Source organism: Xiphophorus maculatus, chromosome 5, assembly GCF_002775205.1.
Source record: "Xiphophorus maculatus strain JP 163 A chromosome 5, X_maculatus-5.0-male, whole genome shotgun sequence".
In the NCBI taxonomy this organism is placed as follows: Eukaryota; Metazoa; Chordata; class Actinopteri; order Cyprinodontiformes; family Poeciliidae; genus Xiphophorus; species Xiphophorus maculatus.
The window spans coordinates 8,494,570-8,507,705 of NC_036447.1; the positions used below are offsets into that span (position 1 = coordinate 8,494,570).

The 13,136-nt window shown below is 39.1% G+C and overlaps 1 protein-coding gene across 2 annotated transcripts in view; it reads left to right on the forward strand.

Annotated features, from left to right (window-relative positions):
* Nucleotides 1–1,785: 1,785 nt before the first annotated feature.
* Nucleotides 1,786–13,136, forward strand: part of LOC102237249 (myosin-10) — a 72,246-nt gene continuing 60,895 nt past the window's right edge. For both annotated transcript variants that reach the window (XM_014476130.2, XM_023333540.1), the window contains exons 1-2: nucleotides 1,786–1,940; nucleotides 5,338–5,721. In XM_014476130.2, coding sequence (XP_014331616.1) covers nucleotides 5,377–5,721 — 345 coding nt within the window. In that variant the 5' untranslated portion in view covers nucleotides 1,786–1,940; nucleotides 5,338–5,376. The remainder of the gene's footprint in view (nucleotides 1,941–5,337; nucleotides 5,722–13,136) is intronic.

Genomic DNA, 13,136 nt, shown 5'->3' on the forward strand with positions numbered 1-13,136 from the left:
AATTGAAACGAAGGTTGGCACTTTTGCACACCAAGAACAAGTTGGAGGTGACTGTACTTGCACTGTGCAGTGCTACACCTGTTATTGAAATATAGGCAGCATAAATAATGCAGAAGGTTGTTTATGGGCCTCAAGATTTACATTACAACTCATCAGATTTTACTTTTCAATGCTGCTGTGCTTCTCTGATAGTGGTGCAACAAGTGCAATGAGGCAAATGAAGTAAATTTACAACAGAGAAAGGTCTCCAGGTTGTAATGCACAGCTGAAAGGAAATAGCAAATGCTAAAAGATATCCTATGGATTCCAAAGTGTAAACACCCCTTTAAATATGTGACGTTTTTGTACCTTTAATGTGACAGATAGAGGTGTCCAAACTTTTTGTCACAGTGGCCAAAGTTGTGAAGTGCAAAAGTATATGTGGGCCAAGAAAAAAAAAGTAAATAAAGTAGTCCATTTTTTTCTATTGTTTTGTTGGAAAGGGGTATTATTCATTGTAGATCCCAAACTTACTCTACGTTTGCTGTATTAAAAGAAAGGCATCTATTTTTCAAATTACTCTGGGCTCAATTGAACATACTTATTTAAAGTTATAAAGAAGAGGGTTTGAGTCATTTTCTTTCGAAACACTTGCTGTATGTAACCGAGTTTAATAAATTACGTTCTATTTAACGTAATTTAATGTTCTATTTATTACAAAAGCTTGGTTATAAAAAGACGTTTGTGTTGTACTTTTTTACATCTTCCATCGTAAAAACGATATGCCCGTATTAATTTTACCCTGGTTACAAATAAAAAGTAAAGTTTTTAACTGGAACATTTCGTCAGTTGAGTTTACAGTAAAGAACAAGTAGCAAACTTCGAATCACCATGACAACTAGTCTGGTAATATTTTATGAATGGTTCTCTTGCTCCCCCTTGTGGCCAACTGCATGTAGTGCCACTTAGTTGTGTTTAGGGTTTCATGTTTTGTAGTTCCACGTTGGATACTTTTTGTAATTTTTAAGGATGAGAAATTGTAAATTCGTCAATTTAGAACTTCTTAAAAGAAAGCAGAGAAAAGCATTTTTTCTTCTATTAGTCGTGTTTTTTCTGCTTTCATTTTAACATCTCAGTAATTCAGCCCACATTCAGAAACATACAAAGTATAGGGAGAATTAAGATCTTACAAACAAGCAGTTTGGACAAACACTGATAAAAGTGTTAGTTTTGCATCCCAAGAGAAGAGGACTGTACTGTCAAACATGGTGGTGGCAGTATCTTGTCTCTGTTGCTGCCAGTGATACTGGTGCATTTCATGTGGTTATAAAACGTTTCCTGTCAAAGTGCCGCCTAGATGTTTGAAACATGGACTTCAATTGTGTGCCCAGGACAAAAATCCTAAATAAACATCAATGCTGGTTTTGAATTTTGAGAAATAAGACTCTGGGCCTGACATCATCTGCAGCCTTTACTGTCTCTAAATGACACAGCGGACTTAGCAAAAAAGACGTTTCAAAATAAGTTGTGTGTCTGGTGCTTTTTTGGTTAAAATAAGTTTGTTATTTATTCACTAAAATTACTGAGCGGCAGAGTATCCAGACATTTTACTCAGAACTACCCACCTCTGTTTTCGCGTGCGGCAACTATCAAACTTTTAGCATAGAATTCCACTATTTCTTCTTTAACCAATCATGACACAGCAACGGACTTTGACAGCCAATCAGGATATGGATTGGCGTTGTGGGCGTTTCGCTCGGCGGTGCGGCGCATCCATCCTCCCTGTCCGGGTAGAGTTCGGTTGAGAAGGTGCTGGATGGTGGTGGGGGGTGTACCACTGATGAGAGAGCGGCCGAAGGAAGGAAGGGGACGCTTTAGTACGCGCTGAAGGACTGTAACGTTAATTCACTGGAAACCGAGCAGAAACACCAGGGCAGAGGTCCATCCATCTCCCGTGTGCGGTAAGTTGCGGAGAGAAGCCCGGGCCAGACGTTGTTTTTTTTTCCTTTTTTTTTCTGGGATGTAGCGGCTAGCAACAGCCTCCGTTAACGTTAGCTAGCGGATTATTGTGCCATGACTTTTTAATGATGGAGGACCTTCAGCTTTGCTAATGTTAGCTGGCAACGCAAAGCCAACGGCTTGTTTCTAGCTTTAAAAAAAATATATATATTTTTGCTTAAAGAAGAAATTTATTGTTTAAGAGCCGGTGTGGTCGCGACGTGGTCATTGTCCTGCTTTTATCCCGAGCCAGACGTCTTTGAGCCACCCACACCCATGATGGGATTTGCAAGAGAAGGCTGAACAATTCATCCTTAACTCCTGTTTTTTCCTCGGCATTTTCTACTTTATTTTCATATCTGGCAATATTATTAATTATGGTGATAACCCCCCTCCAACTGGATCCAGCAGTTGAATTTGACTGGAAATAAACTGAGTTCTCGCAGGCATCTTTTGGGATCTGAGGCAACTTTGAGCTAACGTTAGCGAGCTAATTTAGCCGCTGCAGCTGTTTGGCCTGTCCAGGGAGAAGATCAGGCCGGGGAGAGATGTTTTCATTCATAGCCAACCTTTTCTAGATGCTAAACAGTTTTACTTTGGTGCAAAAATTAACAGTATATTTGCACAGTTACGTAGAAACGTGAGATGACATTGACTGGGGGTGGGGAGATGCTGGCAGACAATAATCAAAAGCCAAACTGATCCACCATCGTGTGACCTGACCCAGATAAATATCTAACCCCTGCCTCATTTCAACATGGGATCAGGGTGCATGTTAAAAAATATATCTGACCATGCTTTTTGATATAGCTGAGAATTATATTACAAATGCAAACTAAGCCCTTTTATAAACACTCAAATTTAAACACTCACTACACATGTTAAATGTTTGTTAATCAGGAATGAATTTTAAGTTTGATTTAACGATTTTATATATTAACATTGAAAGGAATTGTAAAGTTTTCTTACTTTGTAATAGTGTAAAAAGTAATCTTCATAGTTTGATTGTAATGTTACCATGGTTACGTTGCGACTCCATGACTTCAGTTTGCCCATAAACGCATCTCAGCAAATAATAATCAATTATTTCTGCTTGCTTTAAGCTTCGGCTCTTCTCCCAGATTCAATCACATCTGGATTAAAATGCTGTTATTGGTGCTGATATTCTGAACAGAACCTTATTAAGTTCTGCTTAAGGCCTCATATGACCTGCCAAGTTATGAAGCACACTTTATAGAAGTTTATTGCTGCAGTCAGTGCTGTACTTGTGTCCACTGTGGGTTATATAAGTAGCCAGCCATGGTTTTATCCAGTTATACTCGTCATTGCTTATTAATTATTCTTTCATAGATGCAACAATCAGAGATTTTTGTGGCATTTTACATATTTTGTAAAGCTCTCGCCTGTACGTTTTGTTTTCTCTTTGAGAAATATAAATAATAACAGGATAATTTTTTATGCTCTGTGGACGAAATAACCTCTTCAACTTTTATATAAAAAGAACATTCTCAGAAGTGGCTCAAATAAAAGATTATTTTACTAATCGATTGTTCTGATGAAAACATCGGCACATTCTACAGATTTTTAATTTAATGACGTCAGCCTTTTTTACACAATATTAGAAGTACACTAAAATATGCAAGTCATCAAATAATTTAATCCGATGAATCGTTTCAGCCGTACTTTTTGACACATATTTCCACGTGGATGTGCTTAAAAATGTAACCTGCATAAACCTGAGTATACAGTTGGACGGATGGATAAAAAAATTAATAGATTGATTAAGAATTGTTGGAAAGATCTACTGATGATGAATGAATACACATCTTTGAGGACGGGAAAGAAAATAGTCTGAAAATGTAAATATTTCTGTGAATCCATTTTTTCCCCCATATGTGTCCTGATCCATTGTTTCCCCCAGAAACTTGCTCAGACCGTTGGTAAATGCACTAGGACAGTCATCCATGTTTTTGTGTTAAAAAATGCTAAGTTGACAGGAAATTTGAAAATCTCGCTTGGTTATATTATTGGAAGACATTATTATCAATATCTACAAAGTCTTAAAATAGGCAAACATAAAGAAATACAATAAATATATATATTTTTTACTACATCCTGATTAAAATGACTAATATTTTATGATCCTTGTCAATTTATTCGCTGAAGTTGTTGGCATGTAAAGATAGGCAGTGGTTACAGAGCTCTGGTGAATGAAAAATATATGTACCATATATATACATATGTGTGTGTGTGTATATGTATAAAACACAAAGAGCAGATCATTCAGTCGGTTGCAGTAGTATGGTTTTAGGCTTATTGTTTATTTAGCTATTATTAACAAGTGATTGCTGTAGTAAGAGGAGAACGCTATAAATGTATCGCTGCACTTGACTATACTGCATGGCTAGCTCCATGGCTAGCTCGTTGTTACTGTCTCTTACTCTGCAGTTGTGGAGTCACAATGTCTGGGATCATGAGCGCCCCCTGCCATGAGGCAAGAGAACTGCCTGCCTCACCTCGAATCTGTTCTCTGCCGTTTCTGATCGCTCCTCAGCACAGGAAACACGTTACACAGGCAGTTGGTGACAACAAACACTGTACATTATATGCATAAGCTAAATTATGGAAAATCAGTTCATAAATTAAATGTTTTTTCGCCATTTCATTGGCGAAACACAGACAGGAGGAACATGCTCCCATAGAATGGCAGCCAGTGCAGTTAGCGAGAAGTTGCGCAATCAGCTCGCTGCTGCCTCACCAGCTGTGCTTTGGAGCATTTGAATGGGAAAATGCGAAAATTCAGCGATTTTGTAGAAAAAATAATCAAAATTGGTGAAGCTAAATAAAAAATAAATACTTTACAATACAAACCACAGGATGAAAATAGCAATATAAATTATTTTATCACTATATTTTTCCACCGAAAGGCTTATAATACACAGGGGGAAACTACCTGAAATATAATGAAATTCTAGACTTTCCTGGACTTTATTCTTCAAGAATCCAATCATCTGCAATTAAATGTGACCTCTTAAACCACAGGTGTCAAACTTCAGTCCTCAAGGGCCGGTGTCCTGCAACTTTTAGATTTGCCTCTGCTGCACCACACCTGAATAGAATAATTGGGTCATTAGCAAGGCTCTGGAGAACTGATCTACACAAGGAGGAAATAATTAAGCCATTTCATTTCAGTGTTTTGTACCTGTGCACATCTAAAAGCTGCAGGACACCTGCGCTTGAGGACTGGAGTTTGACATCCCTGTCTTAAACTGACCGTTGGCAGATTTGATCTAAATCAAAGCTGCGTTGTCTTTAGTGTGAACGATAAATTGAAGAACTTTAATTTTCTCCTCCCTGCAGGTTGCCCCAGATTGCCGTGCTTCTGGTTTTCCAGCAGTAATGTCACAGAGGAGTGGGCAGGATGACCCGGAGCGGTACCTCTTCGTAGACCGTGCCGTCGTGTACAACCCGGCAGCTCAGGCGGACTGGACCGCCAAGAGGCTGGTGTGGATCCCGTCGGAGCGCCACGGCTTCGAGGCGGCGAGCATCCGTGAGGAGCGCGGGGATGAGGTGGTGGTGGAGCTCGCCGAAAACGGGAAAAAGGCGGTGGTCAACAAGGACGACATCCAGAAAATGAATCCGCCCAAGTTCACCAAGGTGGAGGATATGGCTGAACTCACATGCCTGAACGAGGCGTCGGTGCTTCACAACCTGAAAGACCGATACTACTCCGGCCTCATCTATGTAAGTACAAGGAGAATTAAGATCTAATGGACATATCAGGGTAAGATTTTATGGAATCAGTGCAATCCGCTTTACCACGCTTGGATAATAACTGCATAATTTGCTTTTGAGCTGGTGTTGCTTCCAGCTAGCACTACAGAATAAAGTGGATATAAATTATAAATGGATAGAATTGTATTTTAAAGTCCATCTAGCATGCTGTCAGCTTCCTGATATGGATTATTTAAGAATGCTTCTCTTTTTAACGTTTACACAGAATGCTCTGGTAGACAGACACCGTGGTGCCTGCTCAGGACTCAGAGGGGATTCAGCTCCCATCTGACCCTGGGACAGCAGCAAAAAGAGCTAATCAAAGTTTATGAGTGATCAGGACATGTTAGCGTTCACATTGCTTTAAAGCTGCAGTATGTAACTTCAATAAAAAATATATTTTTAGATATTTGTTGAAATATGTCACTTTGTTGTGACAGATAATCAGTGGAAAAATCCAACTCCTTTGTCTTCTCCCAGCGCTCACTATATTTAGAAACATCGGAGCTCATAGGAGAGTTTTAGTGCTGTCAATCACCCTCTCTGTTGCGCTGCTCATCCCTCCCTTTCAATCCTCTAACTCTCTGCTACGCTTCAGCTAGCAGATCCTGTTATGAGTGCTCAGGGTAGTTACCATGGCAAACAACTTACCTGTAACGGTAAGTTGTTTCTCCACAATTAGCCCTTTTAGAAGCGAGTACTTGGGATTGATTGACAGCACTAAGGCCCTCCTCCTGGCTCTGATAGGTTGTTTTGGTCAGTAGCATTGCATTTCTCCAGTAATAGAGAGGAAGAAAGTGGAGGAGATTTATCTTTTTACAGATATTATACTGTCACAACATGGTGATTGTTTTAACAAATATGTAAAAAACATTTTTATAAACATTACATACTGCAGCTTTTAGTAGTTTGAATAGGGAGTAAATACATTCACTCGGTGACGAGTTTAAGAAATGTGCTGTAATTTTATACCTCTCAACAACTCTGTTATTATTGGAGGTTAATTGATTAATCTTAAAGGGTTTCATCTCTGTTTTCTTTTTGCGTTTTTTTATCTCCTTTTCCAGCTGATTTCATAGGTGCTCTGTTCAGAATAACTGGCCTTTAAAGCAATTTATGTAATCTGTAAAAATGATAAATTCCCTCTAGATTTTTCCATCAGTGTTAATAAACACTGGTCAAAGATAGAAAATATTCTTTTAACATTCCCTCTGGTATTAACACTCTTTTCAGAGGAATGTGGACTGAGAATATAACTTGAGGAACTATTATTATTTATTATTACTATTATTGCACTCCAAATATGAATATTGCGATATGAATATTGCACACATTGATATTGCTATGACGATATAATTGTGATATATCGTGCAGTCGTGATGGATATGATCACTTTTTCTGGTTTTATTTTAATTTTATTTTAATCTGGTTAATCATTTCTAGAGTTGCATGATTTCAAGATTGTATGTAATTTGGACGCTACTGCTAAAAATTGAGATGATGTTGATTATGATCTATTTTCCAGACTTTGTCCAGCTGGTCAAATACATTATTTCCTGGATTAAGCAGAATATGATAGACAGATGATATTCCTTTGCTATTGTGAGGATTTAAAGTCAGAAATTGCTGTGATAATTTGTATAATAGTTCATTTATTTAACCACGAACGTTGCCTCAAGCATTGTACAAACATTTCCAACTTATATACAGAATTCCATAGTCCAGTCCAATCACACTGACAGATTAAAAGTCAGTTGCTTTCATCCCACCTGGACTCAGAAATTAATCTCAATTTATTATGCAAACTGGGAAAATGTTTTCCATCTCAAAGTCCAGCTGATTGCATGGAGCCTCTGACTTTGCAGCCATTTCTCCTCCTGAACAATCATCTGCTTAACAAGCTCTCTTAGCTCTGGTCCATTTCTGCATAAACATCAGACTATAACAGCTTAGCATTTGATATGAAACACTAGAGTCTAAAAGGCTGTCGTATCTCAGATAATCTGCTGATTTCCCCTGTGATTATGACCCACTAAATGCATTCCTGGAATAAAATGGACATGAAGCAGGTTGTACTCTAAATGCTTTTTGCTGTACTTGTTGAAAGACTTTATATTTTAAAGAGATTATTGTTTTGTTTGCAGCCTAAAGGCTCTTCTGGCATGTCATTTCATAATCTAATGAAAAGAAATACAAGTTGAACATTTATATCCTTAAAAAATGCATTAACATAACATTACATTTCAATAGTAGTGCAACTCTCCTTCTTATTCCTCCTTCTTTTGACAACAACAGAGATCAATAGTTATATAAATATAGACTGCACTATTTTTGCAATTTGGATAATGGATTCTGCTGAGCATCTCTATGATCTGCTGGTCAACTTCTTGAAACTCTTGGTGTTTAGTTTAATAATACTGACGGTTTAGTAATCTTTTAAACCTACTCTACAAACAAACATTGAAGCAACAGTCACATTTAAATAAAAGCAATACATTTAAATATGCAGAATGAACACTAATGCACCTGACTTGTTATTAGCCAAACACACATTAGCCAGTTGATCTGTTCTTTTTCTCCCTGTTTTTTGAGATCATCTGTGCTTTTGGTGCGATTCTTCAGCCTGTAATGTGTCCTTTCAGTCTGTGCTGAAACATACAGGAAAGTAGTTGTTGTGTTTTTTAAACGTAGAAATGGTTTGGGTGGGTATTGTCGTTCTCCAAAGGCAACACTTTGCGTCACATGTCGTGACTGGAGGTTTTGGTGTGACCTCTTCACTGTGAATGTCCCTGTGGGGGGAGATATGAGCCCTGCCTACAACGATCACATCACAGCAGCTAAAACAAGACTGATAGTTTTCCTTCTGCCTTTAGTCCTTGATTGTGTTCATGCTTAAAATTATTTTAATGCTCCAGAGGAAAATCACCATTTTCTGTATTTCTACAATTCATCAGGAGATGATTATGTTCATGTTGCACTGAGTAACACAAAATAAAATAAGTAAATATTCACATTTCTAGGTGCAGAGAAGCCAAACTTTACTTTAAACACAGCCTGCTCATGAAGATGTTGGTTTTCAGAGCACAGTTGTAAAATGCAGCAGCCCCGACCCGAGCCACGTGTCTGAGCGCAGGGAGGCCCGTGCTGAGTCACATGGGAACCCAACAGCCATAACAGAGCTTTTTGTGTTCACTGATAAGCAACATCTGTCTGCTCAAGTAACTGAATTTTCCTCCGGTCCTGGTGTTAAAAAAAAAAAAAAACACTCAGAAACTGAAATAAATCAACTTGTTAATCAAGCTTTTAAGTGATCTGTATCGTCACAAGCAGGCGTTTCTTCTGCTGGAAGACATTTTTACGACTTAATTCAACTTCAGTTGAATTCTGTCCTTTCAGTGTTGAGCTCAAGAAGAAGAAATGTTTTAATTAGAGGCTGCAGACATGTGTTGGTCAGCTGATTATGGATTTCTGCATGTCTTATTTTGTGATCCCTTAAATTGGACAATTACATAACTCTGACTACTTCGTATTTCACTCCGGAGCCAAACAGTCGTGTTAACACAGTAGGAAAAAAATGACTAAATGAATAGAAAAACTACGAGTACTGCTTTGGTTGATATTAAGAAGAGTCATACGGTTTGTTTAATTTGCTGCCAGGCGCTGGTTATTATAAATTCAATCTGTGAACAATCAGACATGCTCAGTTTGCAGGGAGCAGAAATGGCAGCTCCAATCTGTCTGTTAAATATTAATGTCAGTATGATCTGTCAGCTGTTTTACCCACAGGAATCATCAGTCAATTACTGAGTCAAGAAATACTTTTGCTTTGTTAAAGAAAAACGGTAATTTAACAAACTTTTCTAAATTTCTGATAATTTTTCTCTTCCTTACTGAGTTATTTTAAAAAATTATTCATTTTATTAAACATTTAATCAGATTAATTGATTGTTGAAATAATACTAAACTAACTTGGTAATTGAATAATTATTAACTGAAGTATGCAGACTCAGAAAAATACTATTTACTAAAAGAAAGGAGCAATAATTATACCAAAACTGTAGAAAAAACATATTTTGCGTTTAAGATAAAAACCTTTTTTGTCTGTAAAATATTTGAGCTTTACCTGGTTCAATTTCTTAAAAAAAAAAAAAAAAAGAACAAAATCTTCTGTTAAGCACTTTTTGGTTTATTGTAAAAAAAAAAAAAAAAAAAAGTTTACAGATTAGCCCTACATTTTATTGATTTTAAGTCGAGTTTTTAGAACCATTCTTCTGGTTGCAGATGCATCCTTTGCTATAAACCAACCAATCACTGAATCAATTTGTTTAGGACATTTCAGGAAGATGCTTCATGTCATTGACACATCATATTATGGTCAACAGTTGTGAAAACCAATAACATACTTTACATTTTGTTAAATACCATTGATAAAATAATCAACAAACATCAAATATGTTGGTCAATCTTCCATTTATTATGGTATGAAAGTAGCTTGGTTTTAAACGGTCAATGTCTTCCATTTCAAACAACTATAATTACCCTCTTTAATGATATTCTTCCAGCTACTTGTTCAAACACCTACTTTTATGTTCCAGAACAGATCCCGTAAGAATTCATTAATGGTGAACATGAGCAAATTATGGTCCTTGCCATGTGCTGCAAGACAATTGTGAGGTCAAAGTAGCACCTGTGTCGTTCATACCTGTTGTTAAGAGGCGCTACAGTTACTGCAGCCATGTAGCTTTGGAGAAAATGACAGCTTAAGAGCAGGGATGGCAGGAGAAGTAATTGTGGAGGAAGTGCAGTATTACAGTGCAGACATAGCAACCCTGTTTCAGCATAGCAGCTTTAACTTGAGGTGTTTTGCAACACTTGTAGTTGCTTTACATTCTTAGGGTTTGTTCAGTCATACAGACTATCACCTGCTGCTCTTAATGCTGTACAAAATGCTCCCCAAAAGGTTAGCAACCCCCAGTGATGCCACACTAAACTCCAAACTCTACTGTTTTAGCACAAGCTACCATTTCTGAGGTTGAGAAAATCAACATGTAAGTCCTAACAAAAGGTGGCTGCTTCAAGCTAATAAAGCTAAAGGAGACTTATTGAGTCATGGATGTAAGGGTGGGGAATATGGACGTAGGATTTTATTACAATATTTTGTAGTACTATTGTGACAACAATTAAAAATTATTATAAAAAAACTATCAATTCCTTTCTCTTAAGTGACTGCATGAATGAATTCATATATAAATGTTGTTCTTGAAAAACATCCCTGTTTAAAATAAGCTTCTTCAGGACCACATACATAGAAAGTTATTTCCATTGCTGAACCACAAATAGAGACTTCACTTAATCATCCATCCATCCATCCATCCATCTTCTTCCGCTTATCCGAGGTCGGGTCGCGGGGGTAGCAGCTTCAGAAGGGAGGCCCAGACTTCCCTCTCCCCAGCCACTTCTTCTAGCTCCTCCGGGGGAATCCCGAGGCGTTCCCAGGCCAGCCGAGAGACATAGTCCCTCCAGCGTGTCCTGGGTCTTCCCCGGGGCCTCCTCCCGGTGGGACGTGCCCGGAACACCTCACCAGGGAGGCGTCCAGGAGGCATCCTGACCAGATGCCCGAGCCACCTCAACTGGCTCCTCTCGATGTGAAGGAGCAGCGGCTCTACTCTGAGTCCCTCCCGGATGACTGAGCTTCTCACTCTATCTCTAAGGGAGAGCCCAGCCACCCTACGGAGAAAACCCATTTCGGCCGCTTGTATCCGCGAATTCGTTCTTTCGGTCATGACCCAAAGCTCATGACCATAGATGAGGGTGGGAACGTAGATCGACCGGTAAATTGAGAGCTTCGCTTTTTGGCTCAGCTCTCTCTTCACCACGACGGACCGGTACAGCGCCCTCTTGACAGCAGACGCTGCGCCAATCCGCCTGTCGATCTCCCGCTCCCTTCTTCCCCCATTCGTGAACAAGATCCCGAGATACTTAAACTCCTCCACTTGGGGCAGGACACCCCCCCTGACCCGGAGAAGGCACTCTACCCTTTTCCGGCTCAAGACCATGGCCTCGGATTTGGAGGCACTGATCCCCATCCCGGCCGCTTCACACTCGGCTGCGAACCGCTCCAGCGAGAGCTGCAGATCACGATCTGATGAAGCCAAAAGGACCACATCGTCTGCGAAAAGCAGAGATGAGATCCTAAGGCCACCAAATCGGATCCCCTCAACACCTTGGCTGCGCCTAGAAATTCTGTCCATGAAAGTGATGAACAGAATCGGTGACAAAGGGCAGCCCTGGCGGAGTCCAACTCTCACCGGAAACGAGCCCGACTTACTGCCGGCAATGCGGACCAGACTCTGACACCGGTCATACAGGGACCTGACAGCCCGTATCAAAGGGCCCGGTACCCCATACTCCCGGAGAACCCCCCACAGGGCTCCCCGAGGGACACGGTCGAACGCCTTCTCCAAGTCCACAAAACACATGTAGACTGGTTGGGCGAACTCCCATCCACCCTCCAGGACCCTGCCGAGGGTGTAGAGCTGGTCCAGTGTTCCACGACCAGGACGAAAACCACACTGCTCTTCCTGAATCCGAGGTTCGACTATCCGACTTAATCATATTTTCTTATTTACTGATATTTATTGATGCGCTTGTGGGTAAAAAAAACATCCGAGAAAATGGTAAAAATAACATTTTAGTCGTTTCTCTTAACATTAACTGCAATTTATTGTGACAAATTTATCACAATAAATGATAAACTATAAAATAATTGCCCATCCCTACATGAATTTCAATAGTTTTCCACAAACTAAGTGTTCTTTTAGTCTGGGTTTGTGGTAAATAAGTACTGCAGTGTTTTTGTTCTGCTTGCTTCAGGTTAAATATCATAGTAAATCTCTCATGGAGGCTTTTTTTGGTTTGCTGATCTTTGTTTTTTTCTTCAGGATTACAGTTTTTAATTTCAGTGGAATATTTGATGTGTGTGTATTTGCAGTTAAATTTTCCTTTCTGTGCCCTTGCAGACCCTAATAATAAGTTAGATTAATGCAATAACATAGCAAAAACAAGTGTTGTTTTTCTCTGATTTTCTTTCTTCCTATTGTAAAGTTAATCTTTCCATTCTTGTAACTACAGTATTAGTTACACATTGGGAAATCTGATTTTAAGTGATTAGAAACACTCAATAATAAATCATTATAGCCAAAGCTGTTTTCCAAGGGAATCAAAACAGACGAAAGGAAGTCTTCATGGAAGAAAGTAAATAACAGGATTTGTCTTTGTTTATATATTGGTAGGCACTGCAAAGCCTGCTAAGCTGTAGCTGCTAATCTTTACCTGCTTTGTTTACCGTTCCCTAAAGTTGGTAAACTGTAGATGCACTTGCTCAA